At 37.3% G+C, this 20,851-nt stretch overlaps 3 protein-coding genes across 3 annotated transcripts; 1 reads left to right on the top strand and 2 right to left on the bottom strand.

Annotated features, from left to right (window-relative positions):
* Positions 1-253: 253 nt before the first annotated feature.
* Positions 254-8,954, bottom strand: akirin1 (akirin 1). Its single transcript, XM_057340522.1, has 5 exons — positions 8,577-8,954; positions 3,776-3,922; positions 1,119-1,253; positions 814-885; positions 254-687 (listed from the first exon to the last, which is right to left on the bottom strand). Exons 1-5 carry the CDS (start codon positions 8,776-8,778, stop codon positions 677-679), a joined length of 567 nt encoding a protein of 188 aa, XP_057196505.1. The 5' UTR covers positions 8,779-8,954; the 3' UTR covers positions 254-676.
* Positions 8,955-10,960: 2,006 nt separating this feature from the next.
* Positions 10,961-13,745, bottom strand: cnr2 (cannabinoid receptor 2). The gene is made up of 3 exons (XM_057340520.1): positions 13,651-13,745; positions 12,612-12,708; positions 10,961-12,465 (listed from the first exon to the last, which is right to left on the bottom strand). Exons 2-3 carry the CDS (start codon positions 12,691-12,693, stop codon positions 11,399-11,401), a joined length of 1,149 nt encoding a protein of 382 aa, XP_057196503.1. The 5' UTR covers positions 12,694-12,708; positions 13,651-13,745; the 3' UTR covers positions 10,961-11,398.
* A 2,849-nt stretch (positions 13,746-16,594) lies between these two features.
* pnrc2 (proline-rich nuclear receptor coactivator 2) lies at positions 16,595-20,356 on the top strand. The gene is made up of 3 exons (XM_057339305.1): positions 16,595-16,772; positions 17,260-17,477; positions 17,702-20,356. The coding sequence occupies exon 3, from the start codon at positions 17,723-17,725 to the stop codon at positions 18,173-18,175; it is 453 nt and encodes a 150-aa protein (XP_057195288.1). The 5' UTR covers positions 16,595-16,772; positions 17,260-17,477; positions 17,702-17,722; the 3' UTR covers positions 18,176-20,356.
* The last annotated feature ends 495 nt before the right edge of the window (positions 20,357-20,851 follow it).

The raw sequence follows: 20,851 nt of genomic DNA, 5'->3' as shown, positions 1-20,851 counted from the left end.
GCTATGTGTTCAATGCAGTGTTTTTCTTGTTTGATTAGGAAATATGACTGTGGTAGGTCAGTCTTGCCGTGTTAAAAACTGCAATAGCATTACGCAGAGTCGTTCAGGGAAAGCCCTGAACAAAACAAGTAATGGACTGGTACATATCAATCCATTAATAGCAGCGGAGTATGATCCTCCCAAGATGGTGGCGCCGCTGCAACATAGGGCGTGACGTCAGTTTCACACCTGCATATACAAATGAAGAGAAAAACACGCAGACTTTTGACTTTTCACATATCTTTAATTTGTCAAAAAAAGAGAAAACGTTTATGGAGAGTTAAAAAACAGATTGAAGAAACAGGGAGAGTCTGGTATATTTGCTGCAGGTCAGTCACATTACATTATACAGAGATGATCACATCAGCCAAGCTTTATACAGCGGTAGTTTGACATATTTTCCCACAAATCTTTAAAGATGAAACTTCCTTAGAATGCATCTAGATATGCATGTTTGGTGTTGGGCCATCAGCAACAGGTTCAGCGATAAAAATGAGTTAAATGTGGATAGACCATGGCACCCAAGCATTTATTGGGAAAAAGAAAACATAGTAAAAGGAGGAAATTTCAAATGAAACAAAGGGGGCTGGTTCTACAGAAACCAGTTTCTGAGGGGTGGTACCATCTACAATGCTCTTCAAGACACATCTGTAAAACAAAAAGAGAAGACTATAAATACCGCATCGTTTGGAATGGGATGGAAACAAACAACAATCAAATCATTTGAGAGAATGTTTATTGGCTAACAAACTCCAGCAGGAAAGTTTTACTTACAGCTTGCAGGCCTGGTGCCATATCTTCGCATAATCTGATCCTGTGTGAATTTCACGAAGGACTCGTATTGTTCTTGGAAAAAGCAGATTAAGACCAAAATGAACACTTTCTTCTGCATTACACAAACAGATGGCGCTACCTGACGATACTAGAATATGGTTGTATTGTATTTATAAAACCAATATTCTACCGTTTTTATTTGTCAAAACTTGTGGCATGGTTCTTTAATAGTATTTCAAACATATTTGAAATGAAAACACAAAAATATTAGATATGATCACGATGCGGAACTACCACTGTTTTACCTGCCAGCTTTGTGTTTAGTATCTGTTCGTACTCTTCACGGATCTTCTCCTCGTGGTCTTTGATAAGGCGCTCGCACAAATAGCCAACCTGCCTCAGTGTGAAGAGTGGCTGGTCCTTCTTCAAGGATGAGGCACCTAAAAACAATTAGACACAAACCTGAATTAAACACCAGAGTCATATGGACAAGGAAGTGCACACGTGTATGACATTCTTTAATTTCATTTGAATATACTTTTAATATTTGGTATTGACATTTGTTCTAGTAGTGACAGACCTCTTGGATACTTAATCATTATGATCTGTTTCGAGTAGTCAAACTGTATGTGTTCTCACACTCATACACGTCAAACACAAACCAACATCGAGACAAATAGCGGTCAACAGCATATACAAACAGCTATTTTAGTTGGAACATTCATGCATGCCAAAAACATCTTGCACCTGCATTTTCTATTTAAATACTTGAATCTGTAAATAAATGCTGACGAAAAGACAACATATGCAAGACCTCACAGCTGTGATAATACATACAACTGAGCGCCATTTCAAAGATTACGGTTTTAGCTCATCAAGTTCTCATACTCCTTTGATGCCACAATGTTGATGTTTAATCTTGCATTTCTTGGCTAATGTACCAGAGATAAACCAGACTCAATGTTTAGAAAAAAAACAGAGGCACTGTATTTTGAAAGGCTAATACACTGGTTGCGTTTTTAATGCAGAATTTTTTACAAACTCCCCCCAAAAAAGAGAAATATATAAAATTAATAAAAACGTCTTCAAGTGCGTTCAAGTGTAAATTATTGGAATGATTCTTTAAAGATACAGTTTGTAACTTTTTTGCAGTAAAATATCCAAAAACCACTAAGCGTGAGAAAATTGTCATTTTAACCAGATGGTAAGCCTGCAACCTTTAGTCAAAAAATCACGGAATGCAGGAAAGGAGACTAGAGGCTGTTATATGATTGGCTGAGTTGCCTTACGTGATTCGTGTGAGCCGTTACGCTTTCTCCAGACCTTGCATCTCCTTAATAACACAGTCTTTGGCGTTACCCTCGGTTTCCGCTTTTACTGCCGTAGAAACCATGACAACACAGTCTCGTGGACAAATGTGAAAGTATTTGTTTGTAGCGTCTATCTAGCAACTATCTTGTTTTGCGCAGTCGTTATGGAGCACAATTATTCTTTACCGTTTGCAGCTGGTTCTGTCAACAAAGACATTTTTACTAGACATTGATTTTGCATGCGTTTACTAGACAGGTGAGCAACTGTTTAGATTCCTTTACTGACAGAAAACGTATGATTATTATATCGATCAACAAGGTTAGTCTTATTGTTTGATTGTCTTTTTCTTAATTTAGCACGAGTGTCATGCATATATTTACAGAACAAGCAGTCATCATTTTTAGATCATCAGACTAAATAGCAATAAATTAATTGTATAAATTACATCCAATTCATTATAAAGGAATAAAAACACATCATCAAACTCAACATTTATAATACTTTATTACTTTACATCATCCATAAACGTGATTTCTCATTCACGTCTGATTGATTATTAGTGGTGGAGTTGAAGACGACAGTTCCCAATATTCCACGCTCCTTCACAACTTCATCAAGCTACGCCGTTGTTGTTTTTAACATATCCGTTTTGAATGTGCACCCTCTAGCGGCAGATTTTACAAACTGCGCCTTTAATGACATGGATGGATTCTTCAGTCAAATTAAAAATGACCACTATACTGTCTAGCTATTTTCATTCATACATTTGGCAGACGCTTTTATCCAAAGCGACTTACATTGCATTGTATTATACATTTCTTTCTGACTATGTGCAATCCCTGGGATCGTACCCATGACCTTGGCGTTGCTAGTGCCATGCTCTAACCACTGAGCCACATATTTTTCAAATCAATAATTTCACAGGTATTTTTAATTGGGTAACTAGCTGACACAGTGCAATGTTAATCACCCTGTCTGGGTTTATTTATCAACATTACATACATTTTACTTATATATTCATATAGAGCCTTGGAAAAAATTAAGAGACCATTCCAAATTTTCATTTAATCAGCATTTCTAGATGTATTCTGGCCATTCCAGTCCAGTGTCTGTTGAATTTCAACTATCAAAACTCATAAGTAACAAACAAAGTCATCTAACAGCAATGTGAAAGACTGACAGCATGACAAGACACATGAAAACTGTGATAAAAATCGAGGTTATCAAATAAACTATTATTTTGAACTTCTCCTACATACGTGTACAAATATTACTGTTGTATGGCTTAAAAGTGAATTTGAACTTGTTTTCTGAAAAATTACATAGCTTCTTTTCTGTTATTTTGACCCGTTTCTCCAGTTTTCATTTTCGGCAAACAATATTTTTATTTGAAATTTGGGAGAAATATTGTTAGTAGTTCAGAGACACATACCTATAAATACCAAATTCAGAAAAACTATTAATTTTGTAATGTATATGTCCATGTGGATTTGCTAAACAAATCTAATTCAAATGGAGAAACACTCCCCTCAGTTTAAACAAATAAACAAATGATTAACCTGAATGTGAATCTGTCATTCCTTGGATGAATTATAATAACTAAACAATTGGTTTTCATCCTTCTGGGAATTAGGCTTTTGAGCGGACTGACCTGTTGGAGAACTTGGTGAGGTGAGGGAGGGGCTGGAGCTCTGGACGTCATTAGAACTGCAGGCCTCGGTTTGGTTGAAGGCCCCTTCCAACTGCCGTCGCCTCTGATAGCGGCTATACTCCTGACGAATGTTCTGAAAGATTTGCTCTGTTGGGACAAACAATAACAATTGAAAGATTAGAAAGCTAACAACAGAAGGAAAATACCTTTGTCCAACCCTTTTGGGTCATTTAGCTTTTTTTTCACAAAGAATAAATTAAAGGAACGGTTCACCCAAAAATCTAAATTCTTCATTTACTGACCCTCAAATTGTTACAATTCTGTATATGTTTTTGTAATTCTTTTAAACATCAAGAAAGATATTTGGAAGAATGCTTGTAACCAACAGTTCTTGGCCACCTTACTACCTATACCGCCATACTACTATAGTAGGAAAAATTGCTTTATACTAGGGATGTTAATCGATGATCGATTAATTGTCGATAACAGTTTACTCGAAACAACTTAAGGATGATCGAGTTCAGGGTCATGCATGTGTGTGCGGCTCATGCACAAAACACCTACAGCAGAATCATGTAAAACCACAATGGCTGTCCACTTATTACATTACTTGGCTACCGACACACCTTCGTTTTACATTTTTATAGAAATAAAAGAAAGTTTATTTGGACAATGGACGCAAGAGTTCGTGAGGCTGCAGCTGTGAGGCGCAATGATTGACAGGTCAAGGTGGAGGAGAGCTTTTGTTAATTAAAGTTTCATTTCTTCGTTTAATATACGTAGTGTTATCCATTACTTGTTTGGAGCAGTCGTTCGTTCGTTAGAAATATATTAGTCTAACTATTGCTGATTTCAACAACTTGAAACATTAAAATGTCAATTTCACTGCAACTACAAATTTGGCCTGTATTTTCCTCCTAAGAACTTCAAATAGGGTCGTCACCTGTAAATAAATTCGCACAGATGTTTCGCTGTAATTCCTTAGTTAGACTACCTTAGTTGATTTTATTTATTGATGCAAATGCAATACAAAGCTAAACAAGTCAGACACTGACCATAAAACGACAACGAAAACAGTATTTATATGTGGTGGTGATCAGCAGGATTAGTAATTCTTCCTCACATGACGGTCACATATAAACAGGACAACAGGCACAATGGCTCAGTCTTTGTTTTTAGGATCAATTAACAGTCGGCATGGAGGTATCAAGCCTGTTTACTTTATTTATAATCAACATTATAAACAATAAAGCCAGATATTCTTGTCAGATCTAGGTTTTGTTTCCGGGAGTTAGAGAAGCGCGTTTTCTCCACTGTCGGCTTGTTAACCTTCGGCTTGTTGAACAGACTTTCACCAGAGTAAAATAGACCATATAGGCTATATGCTTGTTTTTCTCATCAAGAACATGTAAAACAAAATAAACAAGATAACCATATATCATAGACTGTCAATATACGTTGCGTTTTGTTCGTTTTGTTTTGTGTGTTTGGTTTTTGTATGATTTCGCGCAGGTTTAGATGCAGTTTTATTAATGTATTTTTCTATTTTTTTCTAACGTTTCTAATCTTTTCAATATTATATCAACAGGATATAATATTAGTGTGTTATGAATATTTAATTATAATTATAAGCTTGATGTGAAATTGTGACTAAAAAGACATAATTTGTTACGTTTTTATTTAATTTAAATAAACGAATATTCGTTTTTTATGAGCTCAAATATTCAAATATGAAATTATTGAAAAATGCCCATCCCTAGTGTCCATGCACATTCAGAAACAAATCAACCTATTTTCTCACGCAGACGCATGCAATGATATGAATTCGCTTATATGCAATGCCCAGAGTGCACATCTGAGGCGGCGACACGTTGTATATTGGTCCAAATGTTAATTATTAAATACATCATTTTATAATGTATATGATTAGATTACCAATCACACAGATTCATTTTAACAATGCTACTAGGCTTTTATTTAAACTTAGAAACCTTTTTATTCAGGTGAGGAAGCTGGCATTTTGCATAGCATTTGCGCGCCCTCATGCCTTTATGCTACTGCAGAGGCATATTGCAGTATTAATGTTAACGAGTAATCGATTAATTGATCGTTAATTTAAATGAAGATCGATTATGGGAATTGGTCTAAACTGACATCCCTACTTTATACATTTCTTTGTTCTGTTGAACACAAAAGAAGATATTTTGAAGAGGGTAGGAACGCAAACAGTTCTGGGGCACTTTTTTCCTACTATGGTAGTCAATGGTGGCTAAGAACTGTTGGTTACAAGCATTCTTCCAAGTATCTTTCTCTGTATTTATCAGAACAAATACATTTTAACAGATTTGCAACAACTCGAGGGTGAGTAAATGATGACAGAATTTTTATTTTTGGATTAACTGTCCCTTTAACCAATGTTTAATTATCTTCGATGAATAATTCTGAGGTGGAGAAAATTAACAACATGACGTGCCTTCGATAATCCCCGGCATGACTTCGGTAACCACACACACAATGCACAGAGGATATCCTGCTCAATTCAGAACCAGTCCCATCAGAGTAAGTAAGTTTCAAGTAAGTTTCACTTCACTTTTACAAGCAGCCTAAATGACACTCCATGTCACTAATGAGTCATTACAGCCAATTCCAACATACCAAATCAGAAAAAAGGGATGCTAGACAGTTTCATTTGGCTTTGTGGCGGGGCAGGCTTATTTCTGGAAACTGAATCTAGGTGACTAGGCTGCAATGCGGAGGGGTCGGGGGTAACACATCCAAGAATTTCTTTAGCCTCGTTTTCTAGAAAACTAGGTTGGGTTTGGTCCCCAGTCCTAATCTTCGACAACAGCACACAGCACAAACCAACAATATGGCTTCCATGAGTTTAATGACCGAAATCATGTTGTCTTCAAAAGAACGGGAATGACTCTCTTAAAACTATAAAAGTTTTACTCCAAGACAAAGAAAGCTTTCAAAACGGATCCAATTGTTCATATAGTGCGAACGTAAACTAAGAGGCACCGTCACAGAAAGACGCGAAGATTTTGATAGTCTACGAGCAACAGGTGAAGCCCCTCCCACTGCTTGGCTGGCGATATCAAATGCTGCCAAATGCTGAGACTGGGTCCAACAGGTTACTAAGCAACTGTAACCTTATATGGTCAAACCAAGCAATCAATCACAGTGGCTTCCTGCGAAGTGATTCAAGGCCCAAAACCACAGAACAGGGATAATACGACTACAATGGAGGTGTGGGATGAACTGGACTTGGGGGAGGGGAGTGTTAAGGGTGTGTAGAGATGGGGCGTCTCATTCACTTCGGCGCTCGGGCTTTGTGGAGGGAATTTAAAAACCCCATACTGCCAGGAAGTGCCCCCGAGCTAGGGTCTCATGCCTAGGGTGTGTTGCTTTGTTCGGCATTGATGTGCACTAGATTAACAAGCAATTTGAAGTCAATGGCCTTGTTATTAGAAAACTAGATAAAGAAAAGCTGAAAGGAAATAAGGGATGCTTCTAAAAAGAAACCATTGCCTCTCAAGTGTGGATAACTGTCTAGAGACATAAAAAGAGCGATGTTATGAATGTTATTCCTGAAAAACAGTAGTCTTTGGTTTCACGAAGTACACTGACACTGCCCTTTTTTTACCATGGTTTTACTACAGTTAAAATGGAAAAACCATGGTTTCACTACAGTTAAAACAAAAAAAATATGGTTACTGTAGTAAAACAATGGTTATCACAAAATAACAAAACCATGGTTTTTGTAAAAACCATAGTTAACGATGGTAACTGTAGTAAAACCATGGTTTTGCCCCAAGTAATCAATGCACCAAAAAACCATGCTTACTACACTTGTACCTCAAAAAAACCATGGTTAATTTTCGTAAGGGTGATATGACAGGCAAACCCAGCACTTAAATGCATGACGTACATCAACATGCAAGTTGATATGTTACAAGTTTGCAATCTTAACTTATTTCGCTCATGGTTAACTCATCTATTTAAAGTGGCGTCACGGAAGATTTTAACGTTTACAAGCTGTAAAAACGGCATTTGGGCGGGTTCGGCAAGAGTCCATAAAATCCGTTTCAAAGCAGCGATTACAGACTGTGTATAAAGGAAACGGATATAATAATTAAATTATGATATTAAATATTAACATTGCATTACTGAAATTACGTGTTTTAGCAAACGCTTGCATTTGGCAACGTTAAAAATTGATCATTTAACAAAGTTTTCGTCTGCACGGTTTAAATATTTAGTCTTAAATCACGCCAATGCACCCTTACTGTGGTCCACATACCTACATTTCCTCTTTGTTTGGAATATTGGTTCAGTCCCGCTAATAAACCAACAAGCTTTAAGCCAAACGTTAACCACCCAAGTCAGAGGCAGGCAGTTGTACAAAGGCATTTTCACGTGTATTGTTTTCAACAGAAATAGTCGATGACTGTGTTCACACTAAGCCACGGGAGTTAAATGAAGCTCTGTGTCAGCTAGTCTGCATTAGCGGCAGCTTTCAGTTCAGCTAGCGGAGCTCAAAACAGCTATTCGTCCAAACTGCATAATTATCTACACCCCAAAACAGACCCTTTAACAACTACCACATCATCTGTTCGTAAACGGTGGTACAAACTTAAACGATCGCTCGGGAAACCTTGACGAAACGTTTAAAGAACGAACTGTCGAAATTCAAAAATCCACTTATGTTAGCTGGGTTAGCTGAGATTAAACAACCCCCCATCCCCTCCTACATGTCAAACATACCAACGTTCAATGGCGAGAATCGAGCCTTTCTCACCTGGAGTTAGCCTGTTTTCTCCCATAGTCTGGGGCGACATCGAGTGTACTGGGCTCTCTGTTGGCGGACGAAGGCTGCACCTCTGCGGGGAAGGAGTAGTCGGAGTCCCCGGTAGAGGATTGCACCTCCTCCGCTTTGGGGACTGCGGGCTGAGAAGGGCCTCGAACTCCATAGATCGCTTCAACGTCGCGCCACAAGCCATGGTCGCTGAATGAACGTTACAATTACCTAAAACAAACGATAAAATAATACGTTTTGAAGACAATATGCCGTCGAATCCCCTTTCAGTTTAGCCCGTTTTTGTTGTTGCGCTTTGTACAGTGTCGGTGCCCCCCCCTACGTTCGCACACCGGTTTAAACACCAAGTGCCAGATTTGTAGCAAAAATGCTAAAACGACTCGGTCGAGGACTGTACCATTCTCGAAAGGGTGGGAACATGTTGCAAACAGGTTTGTTTTTGATATTTGTATAAATGAAATCCCATTTCAATGCTTTACTTGGCAATCATCCATGTGTATACGGCGCAATATTTCACATTAATGTAAGTCATATTTTAAACAAGAGTGTACTTAATGGGTGATGATAAAAATGTAGTACGCGCTCCAACCAGTGAGATGAGGTTTTTGTTTTTGCCCTGTCTTCAACCTACAGATTCCAGTGACGTGATATGTTATTACAAATCACAACTATTAATGAAAGTGAAATGTACTTGCTTGTTTTGGATAGACAGCATCTTATCAATCTATACGATATGCTTTCGAAAAGAACTATTTTAACTATTTTAACTAAAAACGAATCGTTATACTATATAAACTATACTTACCTAGGTCTACATAAATCAAATCCCTTTATTGTCACTCAACCATATACACAAGTGCAACAGTAGGTGAAAAACTTGAGTGCAGTTCCGACCAACATGGCAGTATGACAGATATGTAGACAAAGAATTACAATACTTTACAGTAGACATCTCTTGTACACATTTACACAGTAAACATTTCTGTACAAGTGTTAGACCATAGTATAACGAATGACACATAATTTACATGTAACTACACATGTAGATACATATAATATTACTATGTTATGTGTAATAGCCTAGGCCTATGTAAAATATCCTTGCGTACAAAATTATATTTTTACTTTGCTACGTTATATTTTGTGCAATATTTAATTTTTTAAATATTGAATTCATACAAACCTAGTACGACTTAGCCTATACTACACATGAATCATGATGTTTTTTATGTTTTCATAACTTCACACTTTTTTAATCCAGTTGCATAAAATGCGACCCCCTCAAACAATTCTGTTTTATTGAATTAATGACTGAAATCCAGACAATTGCTTAGTTTAACTTAAAGCTGTAAAGCATGACATTACCATAATGCTATCGTCTTAAAACTTAAACTTAGGATAAATTACATCAACTACATAGCTTTTGTAGTTACTAATACTAATTCTTAATATAGTAAGAAATGCAAGCCATGAAGAACTATGATGTAGCCATAATGTGATAACAAAAATCTAGTAGGCCCACCACAATGCTTAAAGTAGACTATATTAAAGCAGAGCTATCATGCTATGTCATGCATTCTGACTTCTTTACACTGCTAAACGTGCTGGCTTCTCATGCTTAACATGGTCAACTTGTTAAAAAACGAGTTGGACGTATGACGTAGTATTTCTGTACTTGATACACTCCCCCAGCACTCCAACTTGTTTTGGAAAGTTTTTTCTAATTCTGGATGCCTGTGTCGTCACATCCTATTCCTTTTATTAGCCAAAAGCACTGCAAGGCGAAGGCGAAAGAGCCCACCCATGAGCCAACCAACGAGCGAGACCCGCTTACCATCAAGGTTATCTGCGCTGTGTCAAAATGGGCTGCGCTGCAGCTCGTTACTCTTGCGATAGTGAAGTTTAGGTGTGTCTGTTCACTGCATTTCAGTGATGGATGTTATATAAATGGTGGATTTGGAGAACGTTTGAAACTCATAGATGGTGCGGTCCCAGTGCTAAAAGATGCCGGACATGAACTGCACGCGTTAAGTCAAACCAAGTCATATGTCTGTGTTTTGTTGGTACGTCTTAATAATACGAAGGGATTAATGTGATGATGTGTTGCTTGCTCGTGCTGTAGTTCCATCTCACTCTCCCCACTAGTCCCACCTCGTGTTTTTCTGGAAATAATCGTACATCTCTCTTTTATAAATTTGATCAAACTAAATACTCTTCGAAGATACGACGTATGCAATACTACTATATTGGCACTCAAGATTAATATGAGATTGGCAGAAACTGCCTGTGATACATGATCTTTAAGAAGGTAATTTAAGTTTTTGTTAGTGGTCTCCATTAATGCTGTTGGTATTTTATTTCACAGTGTAAACTACTTATGTTTTGGCAGAGGCCTTTTTTATACGCTTTGGTCAAAAAGTAGCTGATGAGTCAGAGTGTGTTTAGTTGGTCATTTTACCTCTGGTAGAGCAGGGTTATCTAAGTTCATCTCATAAAATACACAGACCTATTGTATGTTTAAAAAATAAAATTTCCTGTTGTGTTTACAACTTTTACATTTAAATGAGAATAAGATACTGAAACTGATCACAGAATCTAAACATAATACTTATGAACATAAAAACATACACGAAATGAGTAAAATTCAAGGCATGTATGAGGAAAGGTTATAAAGTAATGTAATAAATGACAGATGTTTTTCATATTGCTTACATTATTGTTACATGTTTAAGATAAACACTGCGGTCGAATTAAAATGTTATCACATTTTTTAACAAAATACTCAAACCATCACATGTACAGTATTATATCTGAATGCTGTTTTCCTGCCTATCTACACTCTCAGAAATAGTTTCTCGGTTACTTTGTTCGAGGGCCTGATCATTGTTTTTTCTGGCAGCCCCGTGATCATTTTCTTCATCTTGAAATGTACGTTCCCTCCATGCCTTGCAGCATCCCAGCAATGCTAATAGTTCTCCCCGCAGGTCTCGGCATCGCAGAGCGTACAGGACCGGGTTTACACATGAGTTCACTAGGCAGAGTGTGCTACAGAAAGCAAACATTCGCTGCTGTTTGTTCGTAAGGGTCACAGAGACATCCACCATCATAAAGGAAAGGACTGGCAGCCAACACACTGCAAGGATTAGGAGGATCAGACTAAAGGTCTGTGCAAGCTGGATGTCCATGCGCATTCTAGCTTGTCCTCTGAGAGTTTGTCTGCCTATCTGTGATCCACCCATTGATGCTTCATGCCGATTTGCTTTCCACAGTATGAGGACGTAAGCCACCATGATGAGAAAGAGCGCCACAAGTTGCAGGCCCGTCCAGCAGGCCAGGTAGTGATGATCCACATAAGGGAAAAGACGAGAGCAAGGAGGATCCAACTGGGTTGTGCACCTCCAACCCATCAGAGGCAGGAAGGAAATGAGAACGGTCACACACCATAACAACAAAATAGCCAGAATGGCCCTGGTGCGCGTGAGTAGCACCTTGTAATTGCAGGCCTGGTAGATGCAGAGATAGCGATCTAGCGCTGTCAGCAACAGACTTCCCACCGAGCATGTGAAAGCCATTGTGACACCGCCCAGCTTGAACAGATACATATTAGGGCCATCGTCACGACTATACAGATGGAAATCTAAAAAACTGGTGGTGAAGAAACAGCTGGCAAAGGTGTCAGCCAGTGCCAAGCTGCTGATGAAGAGGTATGATGGGCGACTTCGCAGAGTGGCAGAGCTGGCTATGACTCCCAGGACCAGAACATTCTCCAGGAACGTCACGGGGCCGGCTAGGAAGCAGATCGCACCAATAGTTTTCTTCTCTAGTTGGGTCAGGACCATGTAGCATTTAAAACTGTTGCACAAGTTTTCACCTGCAACAGTTTAAGAGTAGCACTGTTGGGATTATTATTATTATAAGATCATCTAGTATATGACAGTATTACTATTCATAATGTACATATTTTTTTATTAGAAATAGCAAAACAGATGTGTTCACAGAGATGATGAGAAACTATACCTGCTTTTGAAAGGTTAAGTGTACTTTCGTTTAAATAAAGTACAGTGGTTGCTTCTTGAGATTGTTCTGTATGGTCCTCCATATTGAATCAAATGTGCTGGAAAATATAAGATAAAATGACTCATATTTGAATCCGTAAAATCCTATTGTTCAGTTTTCCCACATGTAGCTTGCTTTGGCTATTCTTGGCACACTGTTTGTAGACGATAGCAACAGAGCTTATTAACCCTAAAAGGTTAAGTTTTACAGATTGCAACTGAAACTGTTAAAATACAAACAAAACAAAGTTTTAGAATTCCAAGTTCTGAATTTGACACAATGAGGATGAATAAAAAACACACACAAAATTAATATAAGTGAAACATGTCTCCAAGCAATATTTTTATTAGGCTAATGCATTCTATAAATAAAGCTGCACATTATTCGTGCATGGGAGATGATGTTTTACTGGATGAGGAGGAAACAGCCCAGCTCTTATAGTCAACTTATAAATGATTTAAACAAAATATTGCTGAACATAAATGATAAAAACCTCATTTTTAGATCTTTTTTTAAATTAAATTATTCAACACAAATCACTGTGCTCTGTATTAAAGATGGATATTGCCCTCTATTGGCAAAAATACCAAACAGGGTAAACAGGATAATGGGCATTTGTCAAGACTATGTCGTATTTACATTTCACATAATTTCTGTCAATACATGCATTTTTTTAGAGAAAATGTTGTAAACTTTTGTTTCACATAGTCTAGTCAAATATTTTTGTATATTGATATATTTTTCATATATCAGCATTTCTTCATAATATTAACGAATCACATGATTTCTTGAAGCTGTTTCATACTCTCTCAAGTTAAATGTTTTTTTGTAAGTTCTTAAAAACATAAGCGTGTGACTTGTATTCACAATCATGTAAATGGATTACACATAAATGAAATTTCTTAAAAGAAAAAAGAAAGAAAAAGCCATTGGAGACATCTCAGTTCACACAGGAAGTTTGGCATAGACTAAACATGGATCAAATAATGTGATTGCTTACCTTTCTGTTTTGCCGTTGGTATAATGGTGTATTTTCACAGGAAACCAGATATTGTTTCACTGTCTTTCGCAAATCAGATCTTTTCTGCAGTTGCCTCTGATTACAACAGCATGTACCACACCCCCAATGAAAAACAGAAAGAGAGAGAGAGAAAGAGAACCACAATGAATTCAGTCGTTTCCTTCCAGACATGTATTATCACATTAACTGTAATGTATTTATATATCAGGAGAGATGCATGTAATTAAACTCATTAGGCACTATTATAGACCAAAGAAAAGTCACAGATGAAAAGTATCAAACCTAGTTTCTGTTTCACCAAATATCACCCAAAGAGGAACTTCTGTCTCACCATAAAATAACAGTTGAACATTAAATGCTGAAACATCTCCCTCTTTACCACAGCTTTCCATCCACTGTCCTGGCCTATTTTGTTTATTCTATAGCAAAACAAGACGTTGTAAGAAAATATTGTTATGCCTCTCACTGCAACTGACCCAATTTTTGTCCATTTTTGGCTCTATGATTGCTTGTTCTGAAAGAACACTGCCAGTGAAATTATAGAATAAAATTTTGTGATGATAGCACAAGCTTAAAGCAAGTGGCGGAGCGTTTAAGCTTTAATATGTTTCAGTATGGTCTGAAACAAATCTTTAATAATTGAATTTACTTAAATTTAATAAATAATTTGCTTTTACATTTGAATATTCAAGTCACATAGCAACTGGATTTGGTAACGTGTGGTAACATTTAGTAACATATTTACACCAAATCTTGGCCCAAATATATAACAAATTACATCTGATTGAGCAAAACCCAAATAAAATCCTTCTACTATGGTTGTTGTAGTGCTATTTTTAAACAACAGGTGGCGCCTATCTACAGATTCATCCATTTATTTCTTCTCTTGTAGAATCTTAAAAATCTGAAAATAAGAAAGATCATAAATATTATGTTTATGTAATGCCAATAAGCAGCATAACATACCATATATGTAAATATATGTTGTTACAGTTTAACATTTACATTTATGTAAATATACATATTGAAGACCTACATGTAATGATCTTATTTCATATACCTTTGGTGTTTAATGTTGTGTCAATATGTAAAACTATCACAAAATGCCACAAACAGCCCTCGATACTTCAGGAAGGCCACACACAGCAAAGCAGTGTTCCAAATGTGTAGATATTCTGTATATAACATCCATGCATTCTGCAGATTGTCCTTATGCAAAGCAACTAACAATGTATTCAAGATATCTTAGCATTTTTTGTTCCCTGAAAAAATAACCTGTGACCTTGGTGTTTCTAGCTATTTGTCTATGAGAACAAAAACACAGCTTATAAATCATAAGAAAGAGTATTGATTTGAAAATGTAAAATGCAGAAAGATTTGTGTGAGGGTTAGGAGATAACATAGTTTGTACAGTATCAAAGCATTGCGTTGTGTTTTGTATTTCTGGCAGTGTGTTTACATCTTGATGGTCCACCTCCAACATAATCAAATTTGGTAATTTGACCTCTACTCAAGTCACATGATAGACCAAAACCGACCTACTTTCCAAACTTAGGACAAGCCCCCTGGAAACTCTAAACCAATGGTTGCATGCAGAAGGCGTGTACTTCCGTCACCAAATAGGGATTCTGATTAAACAGGCAGACTAGCGCTCTGTTATGCAACAGGTTTACTTGTGGAACAATGAGAATGACATCATATAGGCTACAGCTGAGTGAACCACGGTAAAACAATTAATAAAACACATTAATAATTGAAAAGGAACTGTAAAAGGAAATATATAAATAAAACAAGACCACTGTAGCAAAAATGACAAGTTAAGACTTTCAAAACTATTGGGTGTAATATTTTTTTTTTCAAGAAAAATATTACGGAAACCGTTTTGGTAAAATATTGGCTAAATAGCAGAATTAGAAGTAAAAGGTCAAGGTTTAAATGTGGCCAAAGCTAACTGTTTAACTTCTTACAACAGCTGTTCAATTTACAGCACCACCATCTAGGTGGACATTATGGTTCAAAAACACCAAATGGGCCATATGTGCCTCCTAAGCACTTCATTAGTTTATGAATATCCTGCACCCCTAAAAATAACACCTTTGTTTGTAGATTCTGTTATAAAAGTAAAACACATTTTCATTCACAGACTAGACACTTCACAGGTTTTTTCTACATGTTGTCACACGCCAGGAGGTGTGTGTGTGTGTGTGTGATACATTTTAAAAGGTAGTTTCGAGAGGAAGGTATTTCCTTTATCCCAGTCACGCCTTTCCAACTGCTATGCTAATGACTGCCGCTTCACAAACCTATTCATTTATATGTCCCCCTAACAATATATTTAGATTTATTCATCTTGACTCTGTTCTTTTTTTTGTCTCATATCATTATATTCATAACATATTAACTGTTTTGTTTATTTTACTTTTACAAGTTCTACGGAAGCTTATTTTTATCTAGCCGTTTTGGACAACTGAAGACTAAACGTTTGTTCATCACGAGCAGGTTTTTGCTATCATACGTTATTTAGATATGCAAAGCCTAGAAAATGAACATCGTTTATTGATCCACAGATGTTGTGGCTAATGCTGTCTAATGACGCAGTACGCACTTTCAAGTGTGTTGTGCCTGTTGCTACAAAGTGATGACATTACAAGAGATTATGCCTAGTAGGTGCATTTCAGTGATCGTATTTGGAGATAAAAACCAACCGGAACACATCACGTGACATTATTTTTTATATTACAGTAACGCGGAAAAAAACATTTTTTCTTTTGAAACAACAAAATTCCCCATACACGTATAACCGTCTGTGACGCAGAAAGCGTGGCAACAGGCGTGTTCACGGCTCCTATTGGTCAACGGTGCCAGTGCTGGTCCCTGATTGGTCAGGGCTTCACACAGCAGAACTACTTATGCTTTGTTGAGGATCCATTTTGTTGGTAGACGGAGACAAACTGGTGTAGGAGGCGAATACCATTCCGTTGTATCCTCGGATTTCACAAAGGCACATATTTCGGGAAATATTCTCTCAACTAAAAGCTACAGTTTACAGACTAAATCTAGAGACGGCAAAGGGCTTGTTCCACCACAGCCTGAGGAAGTCGGTAAGTTGTTTTTAACTGACTTTAAAACATAGGGAGTCGTCGACGACGATACTGACGCCATGTTGCGTTCAAGATTCTTTGTTTTGGTATGGGGCCAGAAAACACGACCTAACTCACTTATTTTTTACATTTAAACGACAGTTGCGTTGCTGTTGAGTGTTGTAGTCTTATACGTACAGTTGTAATATCGAATACATTTAAAATGTGGATGTTGTAATCGAAAATTGCTATTTAAAAAGACGACGTTGATCGGTGCGATGTTGTTTGATATAACGTTACGTAATAACCTCTTTTTTTTAAACGGGTCACAAAACATGCAATAAAGGATTTTTTTAGTGAATATTGAAAACATTTGGTTTTAACGATAATTTATTTTGTTTTACTTCAATGCTGGTGATCAGATTTTTTTATATGAGATAAAATTAGACACACAGTGCTAAAGATAATGTGTGCACTCTTATTGAAAATACTTTTTTTTTTAAAATAGATATACGACTTCTTGAGCACCGTGCGCCGAGCTGAATTCATGTTCAACTCGGTTACACGACAAAACAACGCTCATTGGCACATGAAAACCTCAGATCCTGCTGGACATAAATGTGCAGCGAGAAGTAGATCAACTACTTCGAGGACCTGGAGCCCGATTGGCGAAGAGAAATTAAGAAGTAAAGAAACCCACGCACTCAACTTTTTTACAACAGCTAGGTAAGCGGATGAAGTGACTGGGGGATGGGCAGAGACAGACGCCATGACGGTCTCGTTCTGCACGTAGCCCTTTGTTGTTGCTGTGCTGAATTACTTTTGATTGTGATATTTAACTGAAGCAGTCTTTAAACTTTTTTGCACACTTTACCATTGTGTCTGCAAATGCCTTGCTGTTATTACTTTCAGATTAATGTATTTTTTCCTCTTTTTTTTTTGTTGAATAGGTGACATCCAATCAAAGCAGTATGGGAGGTGGTGAGAGATACAACATTCCAGATCGCCCAGCACCCAAGAAGAGCCATCAGATTGGCAGGGGGAAGCAGAGAAGTCGAGACCAGAATGGAGTGGTTCATTCTGCCGCCTCAGGAGCCTTAGGGGTGCCCCATCACCGCAGAGGTGAGAGGGGCACCAACTATTCTTGGTCTCCTGAGGCGTGGCAGGCCGTGTCTGTGGACAAGAAGAATGCCTCTGTTCGTTTTGCCACACAGTATGATCAGAATTGGGAGGGTACCATGTCCCAGCTGAACAAACTTTTGTCAGCTCAGTGTGGTCAGAACTATGCTGGGGCCAAGTTTAGTGAGCCCCCATCACCAAGTGTGCTGCCCAAGCCCCCGAGCCATTGGGTGTCTCTTCCAATGGGCGATCACCGTGAAATTATGACCTTCCAGTTGAAGAGCCTTCTGAAGGTTCAGGCCTAAGAAGGTCTCCGACTGCTGCTCTTTTCAAGCCAATCTATGAAGAAAGCTCTGTTTTGGTCTCTTGCCCTCCCCTAGAACGCTCCAATGGTGTAATACATTTTACAGCTTTTTTTAGATTTGTCTTAAGGTGGTAAACATTTGGCAGACTGATGTTTCTGCTAATGCTACTCGCCTTTGTTTTATTTTTGAAGATAATCTTTTGACTAGTTATTACATCATTGTGGCCTTAAGGGGTGGTTGTGAGTTCATATCGGAGTTTTATGCCATGACAAATGATGAACTGGATGTCCTCCTCACATGCTCATTGCTCTGTTATGCTCCTGTTTTGTTTTGTTCTTTTTTGATGGCTGTTGGTGACACTCGGTGTGTTTTTCTTCTCAACCCGCCTAGGATAGATTTTAAAAAAATTGTTTCTTTGTCTTCAGTTTTTGCTTGCTGAGGATGATTGCACACTCTCGAGTTGAGTTTTATTCATGTAGGGAGTGGCAGAAACCTCTTGGTGCTAAGCACAGCAGCATTAGTAGCGTTCTAGTGCATACTGCATTCCCAGGTGTCTTTTTGTTTTTCTTTGTGGGAAGTAAAAGCCACTTGACTTCGTTCTGCAGGGAGACTTTAGCAAATAGACTATGAAGGGGAACAAGCTTAAGTGAACATAGGTCATATGACTAACCTCAAGCCTAATGAGGTGGCACAATGGACCTTGTGCTTTCAACACCTGTACTTTTTTATGGCGCTGTGCGCATTGCACTATAGGTGTTGAAATGCACTATGGTTCATCAACTCTGTTGCAGCAATTGAACTTTTTATGCATCCCTTGTTATAGCTTAGAAATCTAAGTGGGATTTTTAATGTTTACCAAAGCTTTGTAATCAGCTACTTTATGTTGGAATCCCCTTGCTGACCAAATTTGGTTACAAGTGCCATAAATTGTTTTGGGTAAGACATTAGGCATATATCAAAGGTTTTGATTCTTTGACAAATCACTTCTGGAATTCAATTTTCTTTCATTTTGCTTTGCTGTATTTAGAACGATCGCAGAGCAATTTTGCGGAGGAGGGTTGTGGCTGCAAGACCACAGGATGGTTTTGTTTCATGGCCTTGTTTGCTCTGCGATGTGTTTTGATATTTAACATTGTTATGAAATGTGTGTATAATGATGCGGGGGACTTGAGATGTAGGGCGTAAGTGCAGTGTGGAAGTTTACAGTGTTTAAAGGAGATAGCCCGTCAGTAATTTAAACACACACACGCCCCTTCTCCCCTTTATTATTTTTGCACTGCTGTTTGTGTTTTTAAAGTTTCAGACAATGTTGGTCTTTCAACTGTGGAAATGTGATTAAGCACCCCCTTCCCACTTACTTGTGAGTGTGGTTAACTACCTCTCTGGCAGAACGTGATCTTAATAGCTATCTTAAAGATGACAAAACAAAGCTGATGAGTTTGGATGTGTGTAATAGAGCCATGTAAATAATGAAATGTATAAAATGTTGTAGCATATTGTACATTTGTGCAGGGATATTTGAAACCTGCTGATAAAGTATTTTTAGTAATAACACTGAATGTATTAGTCATGCTAAAGACGTGGCTTGTTTTCAAATGCTGAAGAATATTTTGTTAAGAAAAAAGATAAAAAAATGCCTATAGTGCGTCAATACCCCTGCACTGTGCGACTGATGCCAGTGATCTTGCACATTTTTTGTATTATGCACCAAGTAGGGGCAAAGTGAGCTCTATGTGCAAAATAAAAAAAATATAAAAAAGATCTGACCTTTTGAAATTGAAAGGGACTTTTATACTTTAGTTTTTTTTCACCTTATGCAAATGAAAAAGTGTTTTATTTCACTTTACTGAAGCATTTATTTTGTCCTTGTTAAGTTAAGCAGCAGCATACATTTGCACCAAAGCACTGGTCTTTCCTCCGCAGACTACTGTTTTATGCCAATGATGTTACGGCAATTGCAGATTACATTTTAACCTTTTAAAAGTAAATTATTTTAATGGAATGTGTAAAAGTCCTTTTCCTAAATTAAATGTACCCTGATAAATTGGCTTTGAATTTGTCCCAACTGTAAATGTCACTAATGGAAACTGAAAGCCCATTTAGAATGAATTGGTTTTAAATTAAAAGAAAAGAAAAAAAAGTAATTTGGTTGTCTAAAAATAAAACCCTTCCCTCCCCCAATTTTCCCTGTGTGTGCTTTTTTGTCTGTGAGTTCATTATAAGGAACACTAAAAGGTACGTTGTAATATAAATGGTCACATTTAGGTGTATTGTTAGTTATAGTCTCTTGTAATTTTCAAAAAAATACCTTAGTGAAAAATGTGTAAGTGAACAGGTGAATAGCAAAGGTGTTTAATATATTAATTAATGAAGTGATGCAGGCCATTCAATTTTTAATCAGAGCTTTATTGCTAAATGTTCTTATTAAATTACATCCAAACAACAGTAAACACAAAATTAAATACTAAAATGTAAAGAATATTGCGTACTACATAAGTATATTATTTAATCATACATCATGATATTCATAGGTTACGTTCTTTAGTGCCATCTTCTGTTACGCAAGACCCGGCCCCCAGCGCAAAAGATGCTCATACACAAGCTGCGTAGTAGGAGCAGTTATGACATCTACAGAAACGAATGGTTCTTTTTATTATGTATTTGAACAATACCATA

The sequence above is a fragment of the Triplophysa rosa genome, linkage group LG8 (assembly GCF_024868665.1).
Source record: "Triplophysa rosa linkage group LG8, Trosa_1v2, whole genome shotgun sequence".
NCBI lineage: Eukaryota > Metazoa > Chordata > Actinopteri > Cypriniformes > Nemacheilidae > Triplophysa > Triplophysa rosa.
Note: the sequence above shows the minus strand (reverse complement) of the source record. Positions and strands in the feature narration are given on the sequence as shown.

Coding starts and splice junctions, on each gene's coding strand:
- akirin1 (XM_057340522.1), bottom strand. CDS start 8,778: ATGGCTTGTGGCGCGACGTTGAAGCGATCTATGGAGTTCGAGGCCCTT. Junction 3,923..8,576: donor AGAAAACAGGCTAACTCCAG/GTGAGAAAGGCT, acceptor TTGTCCCAACAG/AGCAAATCTTTCAGAACATT. Junction 886..1,118: donor ACTAAACACAAAGCTGGCAG/GTAAAACAGTGG, acceptor GCTTTTTCCAAG/AACAATACGAGTCCTTCGTG.
- cnr2 (XM_057340520.1), bottom strand. CDS start 12,693: ATGGAGGACCATACAGAACAATCTCAAGAAGCAACCACTGTACTTTAT. Junction 12,466..12,611: donor ACTTAACCTTTCAAAAGCAG/GTATAGTTTCTC, acceptor AAACTGTTGCAG/GTGAAAACTTGTGCAACAGT.
- pnrc2 (XM_057339305.1), top strand. CDS start 17,723: ATGGGAGGTGGTGAGAGATACAACATTCCAGATCGCCCAGCACCCAAG.